Source organism: Mesoplodon mirus (genome assembly GCF_964341445.2).
Source record: "Mesoplodon mirus genome assembly, chromosome: 5".
Lineage (NCBI taxonomy): Eukaryota > Metazoa > Chordata > Mammalia > Artiodactyla > Ziphiidae > Mesoplodon > Mesoplodon mirus.
The window spans coordinates 32,465,527-32,489,954 of NC_138980.1; the positions used below are offsets into that span (position 1 = coordinate 32,465,527).

The window sequence follows — 24,428 nt, forward strand, 5'->3', positions numbered from 1 at the left end:
TAGGACACAGGAAGCCGTGCCTCCAGCCAGCAGCTCGAGAGGACCAGAGTGTCCCTTTTTCCACCTGGCCTGGCCTGACCTGGCCTGGTGTGACCCGGAGAGAAGAAACTGGGACGCTGGAAGGAGGCTCTCCCTGTCGGGACCACGGGGTCACAGCCCCCCCGGGACTGGAGAAAGCAGGTGCCCTAGAAGGACCTCAGACGATTCAGAGAACAGGAAGAAAGGAGGCACCTTCTCCCCACCCTGGCTTCTCCTAGGCACGCCCACCACCTGCCCACACCCCACTTCACAGCATGGGAAACTGAGGCTCAGCCCAGGCCAGGGGTCCTGTCCCCCAAGGGCATCAGGGTGCAGTGTCCGCGGCCATGGTGGTGGCCCGTTTGGAGTGGCGGATGCCCATGGTGAATGCCGGGGCCCTGGCCTTGGTCATGGTGACCTGTTCGGGGCTGTGGGTGCCAGGGCCAGGCGTCTCATCCGGGGGGCGTGGGGCTCGGGGCCGCCCCAGCATGGTGAAGGCTGGCCGGCGCTGACGGTAGGCGTTGGGGTCCGGGCTATCATACTGGCCTGGACCCGGTATCTCAGTGGGGTCCTGCGGGGGTCGGGCGGGGGGCGTGCGGCCTGCTGCCGTGTAGCTTGGGCTGCTGGGCTTGGTGAAGATCTGGGAGCCCCAGAGGGAAGGCAGGGTGTAGGTGTTGGGGGCAGGGGCTGAGGTGTCCAGGGGCCGCGGGCGGAAGCGGGAGCCCAGGGTGAAAGCTGGGGGGGTCCGCTGGCGCATGGGGGCCACCTTCTCTGGGCTGTAGGCCCCAGGGCCGGGCGTCACCTCCAGATCTGTAAGAATGGGGCAGGAGGGTTGGCAATGGACAGGGTCCTCACCTCCTCAAGGACCTGGTGTGGCTCCCTATCGCCACATGCATCGTGGAGCTCACAGAGCCCAACCTCCATCTGTTCTCTTTCAAGCCTCTGGCCTTTGCCCAAGCTCCACCCTCTGCCAGGAATGCCTCCCATTCCCCATTCCCACCTCCCAGGAGCTGCTTTCCCTCCTTCAAGACAGTGCAAAAGGCCCTTTCCCCCTGCTGCCTTCCCCGCACCCTCCTAAGCAGAGCCCTCACAGCCCTTCCTGAGATCCCCCTGGGTGGGTCTCTCCGCCTCTCCAGACATGGCCACACTGAGGTGAGATGGTCCCCACCTGGATCTAACCACACCAGGCTGGGGTCTCACAAAAAGCAAGGACATGTCAAATATACTTCAACTCTCTCTCAGCAATTGGCTTAGTACATGTTGGAGTGGATGGGTGAGTAGAAGGGTGGGTAGTGAGTGGGTGGATGAGGAGTGAATGAGTAGATGATGGATTCAGGGAGTTGTAGCTGGATTGATAGCTTGTGGATGGATGGGTGGATGGATGAGTGGATCATGGGTGGATGGGTGGGCAGGTGGATGAATGTGGATCATGGATGGATGGATGGATGGGTAGATGGATGAGTGTGGATCATGGATGGACGGATGGATGGGTGGATGGATGAGTGAGTGGATCGTGGATGGATGGGTGGATGGGTGGATTAGATGATGAATAGGTGGATGGGTGGGTAGGTTGGTGAGTAGATAGATGGGCAAATGTATGAATGGATGGATTGATGGATCAGTGAGTGGACAAGTAGCTGTGTGGTAGGTCAAAGATGAAAGGGCGGGTAGATGGGAGATGCACTGTAGGTGAGGGGGAGCTGTCTGGAGCCCGCGAAGGGGATGGATGCATTTGCCACAGTCCCCCTATTGTCTCCTGATGCTGAGGATGAGCTCCAGCTGCCCTCGTGGCACCCTTGGCCATATGTGCCCAAGATCACGTCACCCTGGGCCACTTCACCCATTCAGGTTCTCTCAGGGCCCCTGGCCCCTCTTTCTGAGTCCACTGGATTTTGTCATTCCAAAGACACTGAAGGTCTAAGAACTCGGGGGTGGGAGGGGAGAAGAGTACGGAGGCACAAGGTTCGCTGAGAGCCTGAAGGGGCAGGGTCCTGGTAGGGCAGCACAGGTCAGATACTCACCCCGAGACTTGCCCCGGCCCTGCATGGAGTAGGCAGGGGTGCAGCTGCGGCCAAAGCGGGTGACTTTTGGGTCCAGGAAGTAGACTGGCCCGGGGCTGGTCTCCTGTGGAGATGCTGGGGAGAGGAGCCCAGGGTCCTAAGGGCGCCTCCAATGACCCCACCGCCTACTCGGTGCCCTGCTTAACCCTGAGGCACTCCCACCCCCCGAGGCCCCTGGCCCCATCTTGGAGGGCAGGGACTCAGCCCACTGAGGTATGGTTGCCCTGACCTGGGGGCCCTGGGTCTTGCTGACCGTCTGTGTCCCTGCAATCAAAGCTGTCCCTTTTGCTGTGCCCCACCCCTGACCTGTCCTCTGCCAGGGGCTAGGGGACCAGCTCCTGGACCATTAGAATTCTGTGTAGAGTGAGAGAACCAGGCCCGACTATGGGTCCAAGGAGAGCCCGTCCAGGGCCTGGGCTTGCCTGCAGGTGGCCAGCTTGAGGGAGGGGCTTGTGTCGGGCTCTGAGAGCCAGGTCGTGGGGAAGCTCTTCGCCCAGGTCAGCCTCCTCTTCACACTAGCAGGGTGTGAAGATGGACATTGATATGATCCACAGAATGGGGTGGTCCAGTGCCTGGCACTTAATAATTGGCACGGGACTTCTGTGGTGGTCCAGTGGCTAAGACTCCATGCTCCCAATGCAGGGGGCCCGGGTTCCATCCCTGGTCAGGGAACTAGAGATCCCTCACGCCACAACTAAAGGATCCTGCATGCCACAACAGAGATCCCAAGTGCTGCAACTAAGACCCGGCACAGCCAAATAAGTAATAAATAAATAAATAAATAGATAGATTTTTTTAAAAAGAAAGTGGAAAACATGCACCGATTTAAAAAAAAAAAAAAAAAAGGGACTTCCCTAGCGGTGCAGTGATTAAGAATCCACCTGCCAATGCAGGGGACATGGGTTCGATCCCTCGTCCGGGAAGATCCCACATGCCGCAGAGCAACTAAGCCTGTGTGCCACAACTACTCAGCCTGCGCTCTAGAGCCCACGAGCCACAACTACTGAGACCTCGTGCCACAACTACTGAAGCCTGCGCACCTAGAGCCCGTGCTCTGCAACGAGAAGCCACTGCAATGAGAAGCCCACGCACCACAATGAAGAGTAGCCCCTGCTCGCTGCAACTAGAGAAAGCCCGCGCACAGCAATGAACACCCAATGCGTTCAAAAAAAAAAAAAAAAATTGGGACCAGTTACTATGATTGCCATTGTTACCGTCTATAAGCCCACTCCAGGATAAATGCACATGCATCTAAGTACAGTAGGTCTGACGAGGATCAACTGGTTTAAGTACTATGCGTATGTGTGCACACATGACACGGTACACACATGAAGCGTGTCAAATGAGCACAAATGAGCACAGTCCAACTCATGGCATTTCCCACCTCGACGCCTATGCTGCAAGCTCTGCCTGGAGTCCCCTTCTTCTCCAGGGGACTCCACCAAACTCCTACTCATCCTACAAAGCCCAGATCCCATGCCTCCACATCCAAGAAGTCTTCCCTGGGCACTCAGCAAAGTCTACAGTAACCACCACTACCCCCGACTCCCCAGCCTATCTGTCCCTCTGTCCCAGGATAGGTCCTCTGACTGGGATTAGAACTTAGCAACCCAGGTTGCTCTGGGCCATAGGCTCGGTTCTTGATCCTTCTTAGTGACAGATGTGATGCTGATTCCCTCGTTTGCCTTCTGGGGCCACTCGCAGCTTCCTGAGTTTTCTCTCACTTTGGTTTGGGATTGTTGCTGATTCTGAAGGCTGAGAAGAGGCTGCTGGCACCGCACCTCCCAACAAGCCCCTGTCCACAGGAAGCGAAGTCCCCACAGAGCAAGGACCCTTCCAGCCCCCAGCCCAGCCCACTCGGGACCCCGAGCGCTCTAGAAAGTGGGTGAAGGAGCGTGTGGGCAACACCATGAAGGCACAGGCTTGCAGGTACACGGCAGTGACGCCATCCACACGATGGGCCGCTGGCTGTAGCTGGGGCCCCGTGTCCGCCCCATCACTGCATCCAATGCTCACTGACACCCTATCGCACCCCTTCTGGCCCGGAGGAAAGTGGACATCACAGAGGCGGGGTCGCCCACGAACCAGGCCAGCCCCACAGCCAGCTGTCTCGCCAACCTTTCCTGTCTAAACACAAAGGATTCTCCTTCCACCCTCCCCGCGCCCCGTGGGACCTCACGGCCCAGGAGCCCCCATCCCGCTGACTGAGGACCTGGGGCGGCACTGACACCCACAGCCCTTCTTTGTGGAGCTCTGACTGGAGACCAGGCACTGCTGTAGCCACTTTGAAGGCATCCAGTCCTCACTTTATGAACGTCTCCAGACATCCAAGGTGTATTTAATCCTGACCGCAATTCGGTAAGGACTGTACCGTCATTGTTTACAGAGGGGGAAACAGACACAGCTTGCCCAAGTCAAGCAGCAAGGAATTTGCAAATGCCCTGCAAAACCACACACTACTCCCCTTCCATAAGGCAACAAGGGACCAGAGAGGCACAGCAGCTTTCCTGAGGTCACACAGAGGGGGTTACCTTGCACACTGTCCCGGCTTCCTGCCTGACTGAATGAGAGCTTGGATCTAAGGGGGTGACGAAGTACTCTGGGTGAGAGATTGGAGGCCCACCTCTCCCACACCAGCCTTACCCTCGCTGGGCCTCCGGAAGAGCGAGTAAGCGGGACCAGCCACCCTGGTGCAGTCGTGGTTGATGTAGCCGACAGTGGACGGCAGGGCGTACAAGCCTGGCCCGGAGTCTGCGACCAAAGCCTGAGGGTCACGGCCAGGGGCCATGCGCCCTAAGAGATGGGAGGAGACAAGAGACCAGCCCCTGAGGCCCCACCTGGCCTCCCAGCCAGTCTCCACAGCAGGGGTGTGAGAGTAGCAGCTGCCTGGGTGGTAGGGGGAGTGGCAGGGGCTTTGTGAGTCACAGGAGTTACAGGAGGGAGGGGCTGCAGGGCTGGGGCACCCTGGGACTGCTGAGGCCCAGACGCATAAATACACAGTCACAGGCGGGGAAACTGAGGCCCAGACACAGAGATACACGTCACAGGTGGGAAACTGAGGCCCAGACGCAGAGATACACAATCACAGGTGGGGAAACTGAGGCCCAGACACAGAAATACACAGTCACAGGTGGGAAATTGAGGCCCAGACACAGAGATACACAGTCACAGGTGGGGAAACTGAGGCCCAGACGCAGAGATACACAGTCACAGGTGGGGAAACTGAGGCCCAGACCCAGAGATACACAGTCACATGTGGGAAACTGAGGCCCAGACGCAGAGATACACAGTCACAGGTGGGGAAACTGAGGCCCAGACGCAGAGATACACAGTCACAGGTGGGAAACTGAGGCCCAGACGCAGAGATACAGTCACAGGTGGGAAACTGAGGCCCAGACACAGAGATACACAGTCACAGGCGGGGAAACTGAGGCCCAGACGCAGAGATACAGTCACAGGTGGGAAACTGAGGCCCAGACACAGAGATACACAGTCACAGGTGGGAAACTGAGGCCCAGACGCAGAGATACACAGTCACAGGTGGGGAAACTGAGGCCCAGACGCAGAGATACACAGTCACAGGTGGGAAACTGAGGCCCAGACGCAGAGATACAGTCACAGGTGGGAAACTGAGGCCCAGACACAGAGATACACAGTCACAGGCGGGGAAACTGAGGCCCAGACGCAGAGATACAGTCACAGGTGGGAAACTGAGGCCCAGACACAGAGATACACAGTCACAGGTGGGAAACTGAGGCCCAGACGCAGAGATACACAGTCACAGGTGGGGAAACTGAGGCCCAGACGCAGAGATACACAGTCACAGGTGGGAAACTGAGGCCCAGACGCAGAGATACAGTCACAGGTGGGAAACTGAGGCCCAGACGCAGAGATACAGTCACAGGTGGGAAACTGAGGCCCAGACGCAGAGATACACAAGTCACAGGCGGGGAAACTGAGGCCCAGACGCAGAGATACAGTCACATGTGGGAAACTGAGGCCCAGATGCAGAGATACACAGTCACAGGTGGGAACCTGAGGCCCAGACGCAGAGATACACAGTCACAGGTGGGAAACTGAGGCCCAGACACAGAAATACACAATCACAGATGGGGAAACTGAGGCCCAGACACAGAGATACACTGTCACAGTTGGGAAACTGACCCCTGGACACAGAGATACACTGTCACAGTTGCAACGTTTGGTGGCCTCTGCAAGAATGTCAGTGCTACATAGGCCACCAATCTGACTCCAGCGGCTTTGCTACAGATGGAGAAACTGTGGCAGGGCTGAGGCGGAACCGAGATCCCAGGGTCAGTGTCAGAATTAGGGAGGCTCAGCTCCCCCACGGACCGCTGCACAGGCTCCCAGGTTCTGCTGCTTTCTCTGAGACAGTTATCACCAGTGAATACACTGCAAAGGCTTCTTGCTTGTTTTTCCTCGTGTCCGTCCCCCAACGGGACCTCTGCTGCTCTCCTGACCACTGTACCCTCAGCACCGGGAAAGGTGCCTGGCCTTTAAGACACTCAACTCATGGGCCCACAGGAATGCCACATTCACACCCATACTGCGGGAAGGAAAACTGAGGTTTGGGGAAGCGCAGGGGCCTAGAGACTCCCTCCTCCAGCCAGGCTCCCACACATTCCAGACGCCCCAGCGGGGCAGGGGCATTGGAGCAGGGAAGGGTCCCACCACCATGGCCCCCTCGCCCACCTACCGTTCTCCAAGGGGGCTACCCCGCAGGACTTCCTCAGACCAGTCTCCGGGATCTGGCACTCGGTGGTCCGCCGGCCCAGGGCCACCGGGGTCAACCGTGGAGCAGGGTCGCAGGGAAGGGTCCCCATGGTGGGCAGGGGCGGGTCCGGGGCTCCTGGTGTCAGCTCCTTGGCCACACAGCTCTGGGCTACAGGTGCCGACACCTTCCCCGATCCTGGCGGCTTCTGCGGGGTTCGCAGAGCCCCGGGCAACCACACCCTCCAGACGGCACAGACGGCCCCTTGTCTGTCGGCAGGGAGTCTGGGGCCCTGGCCCGAGCAGGCTGGCCAGCGGTCACTGGCCTGGAAGTGGGGCCAGGATCGAGTGTCGGCCAGGCAGCTGGATGGTCCAGGAAAGAATCCGGTGTCAGCAGAGCCAGTCCCCCGGGAGCCAGCTGAGCTGGGCAGCCCAGGCCAGAGCAGGCCCTGGGGAGCCGGAGCTGCAAACAGGACACCCACAACCTGGTGGCAGGAGGGACAGGTGAGGTCATGGGCGGCCTGGCCCCATTTCTACAGCTAGGGAAACTGAGTCACGGTCCAAGGTCACCACTCTGGGAGCTGCTTCCTCCCCTCCTTCCTTCACCCAGGAAGGACTTATTGGGCACCTACTGTGCACTAGTTTCTGTTTGGGTTGGTGCGACATGATGGAAACAGGCAGACGAGGCGTTGATGTTTTCGCGAGGGGAGAGAGGAAATAAGCAATAAATGTATAAATGAGCACACCATATGTTAGAAGGTTAAATGTCCTGCAAACATACAGCAGGGCAGGGAGTCGGGGACAGCAGTGCAGGGGCAGGATGAGAGGTCACTGCGGTGAGAAGGTGAGGGAACATCATTTCAGGATAGGCAAGGGCTGTGCCGAGGCCCCAAGCAGGAGCTAGGACGGCAAGGAGGCGGCAGTGGTCCTCCAGGACAGGCCCCTGCCTTCCAGAAGCCAACAGGGATTTACTCCATCCCAATGCAGAGTTTATTTCCTTGACTGCACCGAGGGCTACCACTGTGTCAGGCTCCAAGACGGGGCTCCGGAAAACCTGGCTGAACAGAATTCACATTCCTGTCTCTTCCTGGCATCCTGGTCTGTTGTTGTGTTGTCAGCCCCTTTAGAACTGCAATGTGTTACCAGCTGTATTGAGTTACAATTCACATACCATACAATTCATTCCACAATGTATCTTCCATGCATTCTGTAACTTTTTAACTTTTTAATCAAAAAGTCACCGTCTGTGTCAAAGGTCATAAAACTTATATTAGAAAAAAAGATCTTAAAATCAATGACCTAGAAAACTGCAGAAAGAATTAACAAAGCCCCCCCACCAAAAAAGCTGGCTCTTTGAAAGGATCAACATCAACAATTTTTTTTTTTTTTGCAGTACGCGGGCCTCTCACCGTTGTGGTCTCTCCCGTTGCGGAGCACAGGCTCCGGACGCGCAGGCTCAGCGGTCATGTCTCGGGCCCAGCCGCTCCGCAGCATGTGGGATCTTCCCGGGCCGGGGCACGAACCCATGTCCCCTGCATCAGCAGGTGGACTCTCAACCACTGCGCCACCAGGGAAGCCCAGGATCAACAAATTTGATAAGGCTCCAGCTGGACTGGTCAAGAAACCAACGAGGTGAACCAATCACAACATCGGGAACGGAAGACGGGCAACACTGCAGACCCAGGGGCTCAAGGGGTAACGCGGTCTGTGTGAAGCCAGAAAAAGATCTTTTGCTGAGCGGGAGCTGAGGTTCTTTCTGCGCCCGCATCATCGTGTTTAATTAACCCAGCATCTCGTAAGAGGTACTGATGCTGACCCCTCTGTGGTCACAGGAGGGGAGATGAGGCTCAGGCAGGGAGAGTGACAGGCACAGGACTCTTGACTCGGGTTTTAGAGCAAAGCTTAGGGTTAAGGGCTTCTCCCAGGTTCTAATTCCCACTCAGCTTTCTGGGAGTGCTGAAGTCCTCTGGATTCCCGTCGCCCTAAGGATAAAATCCAAGCCCTCCCTGTCACACAAGGCCCCGCATGGTCTCACCCCGACTTCCACCTGCCCCAGACTCCTACTTCTCAGCCCTGGTCCACACCCACTGCGGCCACAGCAGCCGGCTTCCTGCTCCTTGGGTGGGAATCTTCGGACCTTTACCTGCCCACCCTCCCCCTGGGATGCACGTTCTTCAGATCAGCCCACAGCCAGCTCCATCCTCAGTCACCTGTGGGCCCCAACACTGGACAAGCTATGTGCTTCTTTCCAGAAGCACACAAACTCCAGAGCCATGGACAGAAGTGGGCACTGAGGAGGGAATGGGGGATAAATACCCCACCTCTCTCTCCTTCTGCCTGTTAGTGCCTCCCATTGACCCACACTGGCCAGACTTGCAGGAGCCCAGGGACACCTCACTGAGGTCAGCCTCCGGGGCCCAGGGCAGGCAGAGGAAGGACCCCAGCCCTCCCCATGCCTGGGGCCCCCAGCCCAGGCTCCATCAGCCAGCCCTGGAGTGAAGACAGCTAGAGACACTGGTTCCCGTCAGGATTCGGCCCCCACTGTTTCCTCTCTGAGTTACAGCCCCAGAGATGAGACCCTACATTCAGATTCCATTTCCCCTCTGTGCCCTAGGAAAGAACCAAGGACTAACACGGAGTGCGGGGTGGGAGGGACAGACTGGACCAGCAGCCTGAGCTGGGAAGGGTGCTCTGGGGACCTCCAGGCCCAGCCCCCTCCCCGCCTGAACTCGGCACCCCCCAGCCTGCCGGCCCCCCACTGCTGGCTCACTTGTCTCTGCAACTCCAGCCCAGAAATCTTCACTCCACCAGGTGAGCTGAGGTGCCAATTAGCTCAAAGCAGATGCAAACAGCCGTATTTTAATCCAAAATGACACAGGGGCAGCCGAGGGCAAATCAGAGAACTAGTAAAAGGAAGCCTAGCTGGGCGTGGGAGCAGGGCTCAGGCCCAGCCACAAGGCCAAGGTGCGGGCAGTGTCTGGGGAAGACTGCAAAGCCGAGCCGATGCCTGGATACAGCCGGTGCTCCACCAATTTCAGCCCTTATCACAGTTACTACTTCAACCAGGATTCAGCTGTGCGTCAGGCACTTTCAGGTACTGGGGAAACAGGGGTGAACAAAACCCATAAACTCCTTTCCTCCTCTTTTTGTGGAGAGAGGCAGGCAAGTAAGTCCGCAGGTGTTAAAGGCAAGTAGCAAGGAGGGGCCGGAGGTGTGGGGAGTGCAGCTGGGGAAGCCTCACTGAGCAGGTGTCACTGGAGGAGAGACCAGAGGGAGGTGAGGAGAGAGCGGGGGAGACCTGGGGAGAGGGCGCACCTGGCAGGGGCACCGCCGGAACAAAGGCCCTTGGACAGCATTGCGCCCGGCGCGTGGGAGGGACCGCGGGGAGGCCCGTGGCGGTTGGAACGGAATGAGCGAGGGGGGGAGGGAGGAGGTGAGGGCAGGAGGGGACGGGGTGGGTCGGGTGGTGCAGGACCCGGGGGCGCGGAGAGCTCGGCTCTCACCCGGAGGGACGCGGGACCCCCCAGGGCGGCGGGCAGAGCAGGGACGCGCCCCGCTCGCTGCTCACAGGCGCCCTCTGGCGGCTTCGGGGAGAACAGGCAGTGGGCGGCACTGGGAGCCGGGGCGGAGGGGGCTGCGGGGTCGGGGGGGGTGCGGGGGAGGGATGGGGGTGTCAGGGAGGATAGTGGGGAATTGCGGGCCGAGGAACTGTGGGGCCAGCTTAGCTGGGCTGGAGCAGGAGGGAGCGAGAAGCAGGTGAGTTCTGGGTCTACTTTTTTTTTTCTTTTTTTTTTTTGTGGCCGCCTTGGGTCCTCGTTGCAGGGAATAGAGGCTACTCTTTGTTGCGGTGCGCGGGCTTCTCATTGCGGTGGCTTCTCTTGTTGCAGAGCACAGGTTCTAGGCGCACGGGCTTCAATAGTTGTGGTGCACGGGCTTAGTTGCTCCACAGCATGTGGAATCTCCCCAGACCAGGGCTCGAACCTGTGTCCCCTGCATTAGCAGGCAGATTCTTAACCACTGTGCCACCAGGGAAGCCCTGGGTCTACTTTAAAACTAGAACCAACAGGGTTTGCAGGCAGATTTGATGTAGGCAGGGAGGGAGCTACGAGCCTCCAGGATTTGGTCTGCTCACCTCAAAGAATGGAGCTGCAGGTACCTGGGAGGTAGCAGAGGCGGGAGGAGCAGCCTTTACAAGATCATGAGTTCAGTCTTGGGATTGTGGGCTTGGGACTCCGTGGGACATGCACAGAGACACCTGTACAGCCAGCTGTACAGGGTGGGTTGTTGGTTATCTATGGGCCCTGTGGGTTCAGAGACACCTTGGCCTTTACCCCGAGGGAGGTGGGAGCCCTGGAGGGTTTGAAGCAGAGGAGGCGAGTGGTCAGTATTAAGAGAAAGGGAGGTGTCAAGACTGGCTTTGACCTGAGTCTCCTGAAGGAAGCTGACCTCAACTGAGAAGAGGGCCCCAGTTGCTTTCCTTAGTTGTTTACTGTCTGATTATGCCCTGCTCCCTCCTGACACACACACACACACACACACACACACACACACACACACACACACACACGCAGAGGAAGAGGCGGAGGCTGTGCGTGTCCTGTCCTGGGGTCCAGCACATCACCAGTCTAAAGCAGCGCACAAATACCCTTAAAAGAAAGGGGTGAGGGGTTGTTGACACTGCTGCGCTGAGCCGAGGTCTCCCACCCATCTCTAAAACCATCTGGGAGCTAAAAGTGATTTTGCACCCCAGGAAGCTGAGTTACTGGATTGCCTGCTGTTCTGTCCCTGGCGGGGGGGGGGGGGGGCGCAGGCCAGGTGTTTGCGGGGACACCACCCCACGCAGTGCCAGCTTTCCCCCTGCCCTCCTGGCCTGAGATCTGTCACTTCCCACCTCCCTGGTCCCTCGCAATTGTCCCTTATCCGGGCCTGACTCAGACTCACGTGCCTCGGTGGCCGCCTGCCCCTTTGTTCCGGGGGCGGGGGTGCTAACAAGGAAGACTTGTTCTTCCAGGGATCAGGACTCAGAGAACCTGCCAGCTTCCCTCCTGCCTCCATCCGGGAAAGAGCCGGCAGCAGCTCTCCACGTGGGACCAAGCCAAGCAGGGAGGGAGCAGCTCTCCTGTTCTGCTGGGTACCCCGCTGCACGCCCCCCGAGTCCCCATTATGAGGATGAGCACACGAGGTCCAGAGGAAGGAAGGGCTCGAATTGGGGTGGGGGGGGGCTGGAGAGTGTCTCAGCAGTCTTTCCTGGAGCCCACAAAGTCCTACCCAACCGTGACCAGGTCCTTTCTCCCCTCTCTGGCTTTATCCATCCCTCCAGGGCCGCCCCTCTGGCCTCCCAGCTACAGGGCCTTTGCACTCACTGTACCTTCTACCTGGTACACTCCTTCCCACATAGATGCTTCCTAATTCTCTTCACTTCCCCCAATTCACTTTGCTCAAACCTCCACATCTGCCCACCCAACTTCATCCTACAACTTGCCCCATGTCCACACTGCCAATCCCCCTTCCATCTTTTTCTTTTTCCCACAGTATTTATCGCCCACTAATATAGTATAGTATTTGTCCCCAGCACAGTGATGGGCTGGAGCTCATGAGAGCTGACTTAGCAAGTTGATGTCATGCTGGCAGCTCCCATCAGCCACGGTGGGAGTATTTACACCCAAGAATCAGCATGAAAAAAGCTACAGAGCAGGGGTTTTTGCCCTAAAGTGCCAGCTGTTCAACATTTATAGGCACACTGTTGCCTGTTGATTATACTTGTTTATGCCTCCTGGTTCCCGCCCCCGCCCCGCCTCCATAAGAATGGAAGCCCCTCGGGGCAGGGTCGGCCCACTTTGCTCTGTGCTGTCACCCGGGCACCTAGAACAGTATTTGGCAACTGGTGGGCGCTCAATAACTATTTGTGTCTTAATGAGTGACCCTCATTAGGGCCCTTGAGACAAAACCACCCTCAGCATGAGTCTGGTCATCCTCCAGCGCTAGAGAACACACTCAGGGCCCCAGCACCGTGACCCTGGGCCGGGCAACAGGACTCTGGCCGCCTGGCACGGACTCCATCACAACACACAACCCTCGTCACGACCCCACCCCAGCCGCTGAGACGCCCCCGCAGCCCCGACGCCACGGCCCAGCCGCGGCGGTGCAGGGGCGGCTCCAGGCCCGGCGACGCTCCTCTGTGCGTTCCTCGGGGCCGGCGCCTTCCGGTTCGGGGTGGAGGACCCCCGGCCTCGCCTCTTCCCCGAAGCCACCCCAAACCGCCTCAGGGGCTTCCGCCCCGTACCTCCCCGTCCAGGTCCCGGGCGATGCCAGCGCAGCAGGAGCACTGGGGGCGGGACCTTTAAGAGGCACAACGCCGCTGTCATTCGCCCTAAATTACGCGCAGACGGACACCCCCTCCCCAGCCGCCGAGTCGGGCCCGAGGGCCACGCCACCTCGTTGGCCAGTCGGGGCTAGAGAGCCCCTGCGCTGCGCGCGGCCTTGTGGGAAACGTGCCCCGGACCGCCACCCTGGCGCCCGGGGCATGCCCGGACTTGTAGTCCGGCAGCGCGTGGCGGCCGCAGAAGACGCTGGTACGCGCGGGTGGCGGGAGCCGGGACCCGGGCGCTCCTGCCTTAGTGGCTGCAGGATGCGGCGCCTCCCGGGGCCGAGCCGAGCTAAACCGCCGCGTCCTGCTGGCCGAAGAACTCGTCATCAAGGACGGCGGCGCGGTGGGTGCACCAGTCCGGCCCAACACTGACCCTCAACCCCGGCCCGACCCTGACCTTCAGCCCCGACCCGTAACCTTCGGCCCCGGCAGGATCCTCAGCCCCGATCCCTGACCCTCAGCCCCGACCCCTGACCCTCAGTCCCGGCAGGACCCTGACCCCCGGCCCCAACAGGACCTTGATCTCAGCCCCCACCCTGACCCTCACCCTGCTGGGCACCCAGCTTACCTGGATCAGTCTCAGCCTTGGACGTTGGACCTTGGCCCCATTCCCTACCCAGCACCCACAGAGCCCTGCCCCAGATACCGGGCGCAGCCCTGCCACCCGTTTCCCCACTCCCTGCAGAACCACCCCCAACCCCACCTTGACTGGGCTCTGAACTTGCACCCCCCCCATCACCCAGACCTCACTGCCAGGCTCGGATCCTCCTGGTCCCACTCATGTCACAGGTACAGACCCTGTGCTTGAAACAGGCCCCTTGGGCAGAGAACTTTCCTGAGGGGTCTGCTCTAGGTGCCGACGGTGACCCCAGCCCAACCCCTCCCCCTCTCCAGGCAGGGAGCCCCGAGGCTCCCAAGTTGTCCACCAGCAGCCTCCCACCCAGGGTTTCCCAACCTCTGAGGTTCCCAGCACCGCTGGCACTGGGGCGCAATTGTTCTCCGGGCGCTGTGGGGGGTGGAGTGGCTCTCTGGCCCCAGCCCCTCAATGCAGGGAGCCTCCACAGTGTGACAACTACTGTCCTAACCCCTCAGCACAGCGGGGATCCCAGGGCTCAGCCTGGGGTCCGGTGGAGGACCCCAACATTTCCATTCTGTGCTCACAGACACAAAGCCAATGCAAGCCCCCCACCGGAGAGAGTCCCAATGGCCACACAGAAAAAACGTAAAGAGAAACTGGTGCCATCAGTAAACAGAAAATCAGTTTTTAAAAGGTGCTTTAGGGGGCTTCCCTGGTGGCACAGTGGTTGAGAGTCCGCCTGCCGATGCAGGGGATGCGGGTTCGTGCCCCGGTCCGGGAAGATCCCATATGCCGCGGAGCAGCTGGGCCCGTGAGCCATGGCCGCTGAGCCTGTGCATCCGGAGCCTGTGCTCCACAACGGGAGAGGCCACAACAGTGAGAGGCCCGTGTACCGCAAAAAAAAAAAAAAAAAAAAAAAAATTAAAAGGTGCTTTAGGGCTTCCCTGGTGGTACAGTGGTTAAGAATCCACCTGACAATGCAGGGGACACGGGTTCGAACCCTGGTTGGGGAAGATCCCACATGCTGTGGAGCAACTAAGCCCGTGTGCCACAGCTACTGAGCCTGTGCTCTAGAGCCCGCGAGCCGCAACTACTGAGCCCATGTGCCACAACTACTGAAGCCCACGAGCCTAGAGCCCGTGCTCCACTACAAGAGAAGCCACATCAATGAGAAGCCCGCGCACCGCAACGAAGAGTAGCCCCCGCTCACGGCAACTAGAGAAAGCCCGCGTGCAGCAACGAAGACCCAACGCAGCCAAAAATCAATAAATTTAAAAAAAAAAGAAAAGAAAAGAAAGAAAAGGGACTTCCCTGGTGGCACAGTGGTTAAGAATCTGCCTGCCAATGCAGGAGACATGGGTTCAAGCCCTGGTCCAGGAAGATCCCACATGCCATGGAGCAACTAAGCCCGTGCGCCACAACTACTGAGCCTGTGCTCTAGAGCCCATGAGCCACAACTACTGAGCCCACGTACCACAACTCCTGAAGCCTGTGCGCCTAGAGCTTGTGCTCTGCAACAAGAGAAGCCACCGCAATGAGAAGCCTGCGCACCGCAGCAAAGAGTAGCGCCCCCCCCCGCTTGCCGCAACTAGAGAAAGCTCGCATGCAGCAATGAAGACCCAACACAGCCAAAAAGTAAATAAATAAATAAATTTATTTTTAAAAATGCTTTATTTAACCAGGTATATCCAAAATATTATCATTTCAACATGAAATACTCAATAAATATTGAGATTTTTACATTCTTCACTCATACTAAATTCTCTAAGTCCAGGTTGTATTTTACCCTTACCTATATTTTCTGCTTAATTTTCATTGGAAGTATTTCATCTGTATATAAGATTTCCTAAAACTGTAGATGAGGGACTTCCCTGGCAGTCCAGTAGGTAGGACCTTGCGCTTACACTGCAGGGAGCACAGGTTCGATCCGTGGTCAGGGAACTAAGATCCCGCAAGCCACGCAGCACAGCCCCAAAAAATAAAAAATAATAAAATTGTAGATGAAAAAGGAGATTCATAAACCCAAATTGTTCCAAACGTACTTAAAAGTTTTCCAATAAGTGGATCAAACGTCTGTTTTTAGGTTGGTATTTAAATTAAAAATTACATTTCAGGTGGTGAGTAGCCGTGCCTGGCTGGCAGCTCTGCCCAGGCCTGAGTTTGTCCTGTGCCCCAACCTTGTCACCTCCCCAGCCGGGCCCTGGGATGGATCAGCTGGGCTGCAGCCAGCTGGCCTACGGCAAGGTTGGAATTTCACACAGCTGGCCCAGCGCTGGCCCTAGTGACCCACAGCAGTTCCTTGTCAACTGTTTGAATTCAGTGCAGCACTTCTGCCCTGGGGGTGGCCCTCCCGCTCCTCAGGGAACACCCACACCGCCACCACGTCACTGGGTCTGCTTCCTTGGTCAGGCAGAGCAGTGCCTTCCTCCTCAGAGCTGGTCCCCACACCAGGGCTGCCAAAGTGGATGCGTGGGGTGGTGTAGAGGGGGGAGGGTGTTTAGTTGGGGATGGATGGATGGATACATGGGTGGGTGGACAGCTGGCCGACAAGTGGCCACAAGGACAGGTGGGTGGGTGTTGGGCGAGCAGACCTCTGATCTGAGCTCCACCCTGGTCTGCCCACACCTGATAAAGTCAGTCTGGGCCTGTCCTGAGGGGTCTGCTCTGGGCGCTGACGGTGACCCCAGCCCAACCCCTCCCCCTCTACGGGCAGGGCGCCCCGAGGCTCCCAAGTCGTCTACCAGTCAGCCATCCTCACCCCCTCAGCCCAGCTCGGCCAGGGGACTTCAGGGGCCAGCAGGGACGTCGAAGGCCTGATGGAACAGCTCCTGTCCAGCTCTAGAGCTGGCTATGTAACAGGCGACCCCTCACTGAGGAGCCTCCGTCTCCTCCCCCAGCCTCCCTGAGACCACCGAGGCAGGGAGCCACCCAGTGAGGGGGCTCAGGCTAAAGCCTGGGGTGCTTCAACACCAGAGGTGGGTGGGGCACTTGACAGCGGCCCCAGATGACCCAGCCCTGCCCTCAGGGCTCCAGCTCACCCCAAAGAAAATCCGTGAGGCCCCCAAGTGACCAGTGATGTTAGCGAGGGGAGCTGGCCAGCCGGGGTGCAGGGGTCCTGGGGGAACAGGAATCTCCCAAGGCTGGGGCGCTGGCCTCTCTGGACACCCTCCTTGGCCCCGAGTGCCCTGCAGAGCCCCGATGCCATCCTGGGAAGGTGGGGAGGAGGCCAGGATGTTGGGCTTGGGTGGGGGCCGGGACCTCCATGGGAAGGAGGCTTCCTACACAGGCCACTGAGGACTTCCTCCGGCTGGGGTGGGGGGGGGCTATGCTGGGAAGGGGGGACCAAGAGCAGGAAGCCCAGGCTGGGGGGATACAGCCAGGACCTCAGCCCCCACCTAGGCGGCTCCCGTGGGCTCAGTCACCTAGGGACAAGAGCAGATGTCCCTGGGGCAGGTGGGAAGTGCAGTTCAGTCCCCCCCCCCCCCCCCGCCGCTGGTGCTGGCCCTGCCCCTCCTGGGATCCATCCAGACCCCCTCCAGTCACCTGCCCCATCCCCCTCTTCTCCCCCCACCCCTCCCTCTGTCTCTGTCTCCCCACCCCCCTTTTCTTCTTCCACCTCTGCCCGGAATCTTTGTCCTCTGTTGAGCCCACCTGTCCCTTCCTCAGGGTGGCCTCTGCTGATGCTGCGGTCATCGTGTTCCCCTTAGCACTGTCCTCTTAAGCCGGGGGTGTCATTAACCCTCCTCGTTCACGCAAGCAGAGGCTTGGAGCTGGAGGGGCCAGCGATGGCGGGGGAGGGGCAAGTCCACACCCTGCAAGGGCCTCGGCTGCCAGGGTGCCAGGAAGCCGGGTCAGGGCCTGGGAAGAGACCCATTCACCAGGCCTGCTGCCCCCCACCCGGGTTAAGGGCCCAGCTTCCCGAGAAGGGCCCACACCTCCGGCCTGGGGAGGGGCGGCACCTTGGAGCTGCCTTCCTGTGCGGCCTTTCCTGGCACTGAGGTAGGAGGGGGATGGGACCAAGGAAGTTAGACTCTGGGTTCGCACACTTGGGGCCCCCTGAGTCTCCGCTCCCCTCCCCTGCCCCCAGCGGCGCCCCAGCCCCCACTCAGCTCCCCTCCCCTGCCCACCGGCTCCTGCTCTTAGGCCCCAGTTTCTACCCTAACAATGAAGATGTTGAGAAGACAGACGGGCAGGGCTGGTGGTGCTTAGAAACAGCATGGCCTGGGGACTCCTCTCTTACACTGAAGTCAGGGAAACTGAGGCAGAGTCAGGCGGGGGTGGGGGGACAACCAGGATTCTCCATCCTTTTCCTCCTGTGTGCCTGCTGCGCACGGGGTCTGGGGTCACAGCGGACGAGATCCCCCCATTCCCAGTACAAGGGGGATGTGACATCAGCCACTTGACCTCGTTAACGACTGCTAGGAAATCAGGTTGTGGGGGGGAAGCTGGCTGGGGAGCTTCCCACTCAGGAGGCGGCATCTGGGCAGAGACGGAGCAGGGGAGGCTTGTGCTAAGGTCCTGAGGCTGCCTGGTCCGGAGGCTGCCCAGTCTCATAGGCTCCAGCCACGGCCAGGAGCTGGGATTTTTCCCTCTGCCAGGGGGAAGCCGTGAGGTGTCCACGTGCTGAGAGGGTGTTTCTAAATCCACTCTGGGTGCTGGGTGGTGAACGGCTGTGAAGGAAACTGGGGCCAGGCTGAGGGGCCCAGAGGAAAGAGTGGATGGATTCCAGCGTTGGGAAGATGAGGTTCTCAGGCCTCGCCCATGCCTGCTGTGGGTCCCCTCCCCCCGGCTTCTCGTGGGGAGCCCAAACCCAAGTCGCTGTGCGGAACAGGGCACTGAGGCCCCATGCCCGGTGTCCCAGGCTCCCATCACGCCTGCCCGTTTGGCGGACGGGAGACAAGCTCAGAGGTGGGTGGGCCTCGGCTCCACACCCTACAGCGTCCTCACCCCTGACGGGACCCATCTTCCAAGCGGATTCCTCGGGGCGGTCCACCGCAGGAGACCTGCTGCGCGGCCACCCAAGCTATCGGGGGAGGCTGCTCCCCAGCGCCCCCGCGCGGCCGCTCCGGGCAGCGAGGGCCGAGACTCCCGCGCCGGGCCGAGCCCGGCGCTAGCCCTGGGCCTGGCTCCGATTTCCATTCAATTGACCTCGACAGTCAGCCCTCTCCCGCCTCCATCTTCCGATTTTCAGTCTCTAAAAGTGAAACCTGGAATCAGCCCAGTTCCTCCGCCCGCGGGTTCTGACCTCGGCCTCCCCCGCCCCCATCTCTGGCCCCCAGTCCCTGCCTCTCTGTCGCCTCCAGGGTCGGGGGTCAGGGTGGGGAACCCCCTCGGGAAACCCCCGGGGAGCAGCTGGAGGAGGGGGAGGGGAAGCGGGGTCGCGGGCCGTGGGGCGGGGGGGGGAGAAGGAGCCCGGGGCGCCAGTATTTAAGCCACCTCCCCCGCGGGCAGGGGACAGAGCCGGGGACCGAGCATGGAGCAGGGCATCGCCCTCCTGCTTCCCCTCTTTCTGGGGCTGCTGCAGCTGGGCCGCGGTGAGCGGGGCAGGGGTCTCCGAGCCGGGAAGGGGCTGGGAGAGAGGAGGGGCGCGGAGCGGGGCAGTGCGGAGGTTTGGGGAGGCGAGGGAGGATCCCACATTGGAGGGTCTCGGAGGAGGGTGCTGGGGGCGCGGGGCGGGGCTGAGAGCGCCGTCGCCCGCAGGTGGGCCGCTGGAGGTGGAGCCCCCCGAGCCCGAGGTGGCGGTGGCCGTGGGCGAGTCGCTACAGTTCACCTGCCGCCTGGCCTGCGAGGACGGCAGGGCGGCCTCGGTGCAGTGGCGGGGCCTGGACACCAGCCTGGGCGCCGTGCAGTCGGGCGCGGGTAGCAGCGTCCTCTCCGTGCTCAACGCCTCGCTGTCGGCCGCGGGGCCCCGCGTGTGCGTGGGCTCCTGCGGGGACGTCGCCTTCCAGCACATCGTGCGGCTCCTGGTGTTCGGTGAGCCCCCACCCTTCCCGCCACCGTGGCACACGTGGGGCCCAGCCAGCGGCCCTGCTTTCCCTCTATCCTTGTGCCACCTCTGCCTGGGAAGCTTCCCGGATTGCCCAGCCCGCCCCAGCTCAAAGCTGGCCTCGCAGGTCCTCCTGAGTCGATCTGCACTCCGCTCCCTCCTCCCCGCATCCCCTCTCCCCCAACCACCCCCAAACCTCCTGTACCTGACCCCCTTGCCCTTTCTGCGGGTGCGGCACTGGGTCTTCCCTGTCCCCGGGCACCAGCAGTCCCCACGCCCCCTCCTCAGGGCCCAGCCCTGACCCTTGAAGCTCTGCCCACCCCCTTCCTCCACTCCCTCCACAGCCTTCCCGGACCAACTGACTGTGGCCCCAGAGGCCCTAGTGGCTGGGCCAGACCAGGAAGTGTCCTGCACAGCCCACAACGTCACGCCTGCTGGCCCTGACACCCTCTCCATGTCCCTGCTCCTGGGAGATCAGGAACTGGAGGGGGTGGAGGCCCTCCGGGATGTGATGGAGGAGCCCCAGGAGGGCGAGGACCCGGTGTTCCAAGTGACACAGCGCTGGCTGCTGCCCGCCTTGGGAACACCCACCCCACCCTCCCTCCACTGCCAGGCGACCATGAGGCTGCCCGGCTTGGAGCTGAGCCGCCGCCGGCCCATTCCAGGTGAGCCTGTGCCTCAGTGTCCCCCAGGAAGTGGGTGAGGTCACACCACCCACCGCCTGTGAGCCTTGATGAGCGGCGCCCAGCGGCTCTTATGGAACCCTGGTTAAGCCCCTCCCCTGCTGTGTCGCCACCTGGGCAGGTCACAGTACCACAGCCGAGGAAAAATTGCATTCGATCTTTATTTTATTTTATATTTTGTAATTAATTAATTAATTACTTTTGGCTGTGTTGGGTCTTTGTTGCTGTGCGCGGGCTTTCTTTAGTTGCAGCGAGCGGGGGCTACTCCTGTTGTGGTGCGCAGGCTTCTCATTGCGGTGGCTTCTCTTCTTGAGGAGCACGGGCTCTAGGCGAGCGAGCTCAGTAGTTGTGGCGCACGGGCTTAGTTGCTCCGCGGCATGTGGGATCCTCCCCGACCAGGGCTTGAGCCCCTGTTCCCTGCGTTGGCAGGCAGATTCTTAACTTCTGCGCCACCAGGGAAGTCCCTGCATTCGATCTTTAGTCTGTCCCTTCGTGGCAGCCAGGGGCTACTTCTCACTCGTTCATTCATTCAGCAGATTCGCTGAGCACCTACCTTGAGCCAGGTCCCATGAGGTGCTGCCCGTCCTCTGCCCACAGCCCTCCAGGGCTCCCACCTCCCTTGGGGTGAAAGCCCAAGCTCCTCGCGCCCATGGAGCCCTGCAGAGCCTGACCTGTTTGCCCCGTCCCCCACCCCCACCCCCTGCCTCACTTCCTCCCTCTCTCCCCCTCACTCAGTCTGCTGTTCCTCCGACACCCTAGGTGCAGTCCTGTCCCAGGGCCTTTGCACTGCTGTGCCCTCCACCGGGAACGCTCTTCCCCACATCTCCCTCACCTCCCTCGGGTCTCCTTCCCAGTGAGACTTGCCCTGACCTCTCTGTCCAAGGGGTCAAACCCCACTCCTACCCCCACCACACACACACACACACACACACACACACACACACACACACTCTCTCTCTCTCTCTCTCTCTCTCTCTCTCTCTCAGGCCCTTTCTCTTCTCCTGTTGAATGTTTGTTGACACCTTTTATCAACATCTGACTCCTGTGTGCTCTCTTTATTTTTTTTCCCATTATCTGTCTCCCCTGCCATTGGTTTCATCGAGATAGGAATGTATCACTCTCGTTCATGGCTGTCCCCCCAGTGGCTAAAACAGTGCTCAGCACACAGTAGATGTCCAATAGATACATCCTGAATGAATTAATCAATAACTGTTATCACGGAGCCTGGCGTGTAGTAGGTGCACAAGAAATGCTGAATGAACTAACGAATGACAACATTTAACGTGGGGCCTGGCACACAGTAGGTGCTCAGTTCATGTCAGATGTTATTAGTTTGTCTCATCTGGGACAGGCCCTGACCGCATCACCAAGCTTCTGGCAGCCTCTCACTAAGGAAGCACAGATTCGTTCTCTGAGAGGGCACCCCGATACTCATGTTAATGGCTGGGGCCTGGGGGCCGGGAAAGGTTTGGCTCAAATCGAAGCAGGGGTGTCAGGGGAGGCAGGGGTGTGCTGGGAGGGTGTGCACAGAGTCCTCCGGATTTTAGCGCCATCACACAGCAGAACGGACAGATCCCCTCTCGGGCCTCAGTCTCTCATCTGCACCGCAAGGGGGCGGGGCACCCCTTCCCTCTCCCCACCCCTCAGCCCCATAATAATAAGATCCAACACCCGTGTCACTCTCCACGCCAGCCCCTGGGGTGGGGGCCTCTCACCCCGCTTTCCAGTTGAGGAAAGTGAGACACGGAGATTTGGATGCTCGTTGGGGGGAGGGGCATGACAGACCCTGAGACGGCTCCTGCCCACTGGGATACCCTGTGATTCACCCAAGTGAATGGACGGGGCTTGGAGCAGTTCTGGTCCAACCATGTGGTCCGGGTGGAGAGAGGGAGGGAGGAGAAGGGGCTGGGCAGCAGCAAGAACAGATGGCTGCCGTGTTTTCCAGTCCTGCAGGGCCTGACCTCCCTGGAGCCCCCCGTCATGACTCCCCCAGAGCCCAGCACCACAGAGTCCCCGGAGCCCCCCGTCACGACATCCCTGAAGCCCCCCATCACCACCTCCCCCGAGGCCACACCAGAGCAGGCCTCCACCTGCAGCCCCAGGAGTCCTGGCCCCGTGCCCCGCAACAGCTCCACCAGGCCCTGCCGCCCAGAGATCCGCCAGTTGTCAGCAGCAGGGGGCTTGGAGCTGTTGTGTGAGGTGGTCTGCGGCCCAGGCGTGGCCGTGCGCTGGACCCGGGCCCCTGGCGGGCTGGCGGCCTACAAGACGCAGGAGGTGGGGGCCCAGGCTTGGCTGAGCGGCAGGAGCGTGCTGTGGGCCAGATGCCACGGTGAGGGCTGGTTCCAGTGTTGCCTGGACCCAGGGGGCCAGACTGCCAACCTGTACGTGGCCTCAGAAATCTGTGAGTTCAGGGGCTGGGGCGGGCACTGGGGGAGCCTGAGAGGGAGGGGAGCCTTGCATCTGGCCTTAGACAAGGGGGGCCCTGCCAGCCTGTGTCCCCAGCTGTCCAGTGGACTTCCGTGACTGCCTGCATGGCGATAACTAAGTTTCAGGGACTGTGTAGGTGTCACAGCACTCTATGGACTAAGACAGCCTGTGGAATAGAAACAGAAATAGAAGGGACTTCCATGGTGGTCCAGCAGTTAAGACTCCGTGCTTCCACTGCAGGGGGCGCAGGTTTGATCCCTGGTCTGGAAACTAAGATCTGTGTGGCATGGCCAAAAAAGAAAAAAAAAAAAAAATAGAATACAGCCATTTTGGTAATTTCCATTTTTCTGGTAGCCACATTCAGGAATAAAAAGGTAAAAATAAGCTTGACAATATATTTCATCGAACCCAATATATCTCAAACGTTATCATTTCAACATGTAATCTATAAAGAAACATGAATGAGATTTTTTTTTCCAAACTAAGTCTTCAGAATGCAATGTGTGTTTTACAAAGACAGCGCTGTCCACTCAGACTGATCACGTTTCAAATGCAGCTGTGGTGAGTGGTCCCTCACTGGACAGCTCACTTCTAACTACAGGGTCCTATGTACCTTTCAAAAGACTCACTCTAAAGGACTTTAGATAGTCCAGCGATTTTTATACATTTCAGAAGGCGTTTTAAACCGTGAAGTCCTTTGTAAAATTTCAGGGAACTCAGTCCATCCGGGAGCCCTTAGCCAGCTCTACTGGGCTGCTCCCCAAACCTGCAGAGAGGTGCAAGGCACCGTATGCCTCTCTCTCCAGGCTCCCCTCTAACGACTGCATCCCTGTGGACGGGCAGCTTGGTGCTGGGGCTGCTTCTCCTGGTGTTCCTGACCTACCGCCTGTGGAAACGCTGCCGGCCCACCAGATGACCTGGGCCCCCTGCCCCGCCTGGACCACACGGAGGGGGACTTTCCTTCCACTCAGTTGCGACTAGAGGATGTTTGCAGGGTTCTGGACAGCAGGGGGGCTGACCGTGGACCGCTTACCCTGATGGCCAGCACATCCAGGCTCCCCAGCTGGCTGGGCTTCCCTTCAGTGGGGACCCTGGGGAGCCCCCCCCGTCCCCCCAGGGTGCAGAGCTGGAGAATAAAGAGCATCTGGTCTGACCTCGGTGGTTCCTGTCGCGGTCTGAGGACACGGGGAATCCCCGGCACAGCTCCAACCATCCTCTGCTCTAGGTGACTCCCCAGAGAGACAAGGAAGGACAGGACACCCCAGCCCCACGTGGCCAGGGGTGGGGGTAAGAGGCGTGTGCTCTGCCTGGTGCCTTTCCCTGCATATGGGGACGCTGGCGCTTAATGAGTAACTAGGAGTCCTCAAAAGAGGCGGAGAAAAGTATTTGTTGGAGGACAGCACGGGCAAAGACACAGAAGAGAGGTGGCTTGATAAGGGAAATTGCATCTCTTTGCGGGTGGCTGGAGGCTAAAGCGTGGGGAGAGGCGAGAGAGAGGCTGGAAATGATACCGGCAGATGAAGGGCTGTAGATGCCAGGGTCGTCAGCCTTCTGGAACCGAGGAGATATGGGAGAGTTT

General features: G+C 59.5%; 2 protein-coding genes across 3 annotated transcripts; one reads left to right on the forward strand and one right to left on the reverse strand.

Moving 5' to 3' along the window:
* Positions 1–343: 343 nt before the first annotated feature.
* CIMAP1D (CIMAP1 family member D) lies at positions 344–6,922 on the reverse strand (the record flags this gene model as incomplete). 2 transcript variants are annotated; one of them, XM_082623828.1, is made up of 4 exons in its annotated part: positions 344–828; positions 2,040–2,153; positions 4,722–4,829; positions 6,796–6,922. In XM_082623828.1, the coding sequence occupies 4 exons, from the start codon at positions 6,920–6,922 to the stop codon at positions 344–346; spliced, it is 834 nt and encodes a 277-aa protein (XP_082479954.1). The 2 variants fall into 2 exon arrangements, with proteins under 2 accessions (XP_082479954.1, XP_082479953.1); XM_082623827.1 differs by having other exon boundaries at positions 4,722–4,871.
* Positions 6,923–19,226: 12,304 nt separating this feature from the next.
* Positions 19,227–23,898, forward strand: MADCAM1 (mucosal vascular addressin cell adhesion molecule 1; the record flags this gene model as incomplete). The annotated part of the gene is made up of 5 exons (XM_082623330.1): positions 19,227–19,287; positions 19,454–19,726; positions 20,084–20,404; positions 22,368–22,823; positions 23,656–23,898. 5 exons carry the CDS (start codon positions 19,227–19,229, stop codon positions 23,763–23,765), a joined length of 1,221 nt encoding a protein of 406 aa, XP_082479456.1. The 3' UTR covers positions 23,766–23,898.
* Positions 23,899–24,428: the final 530 nt, after the last annotated feature.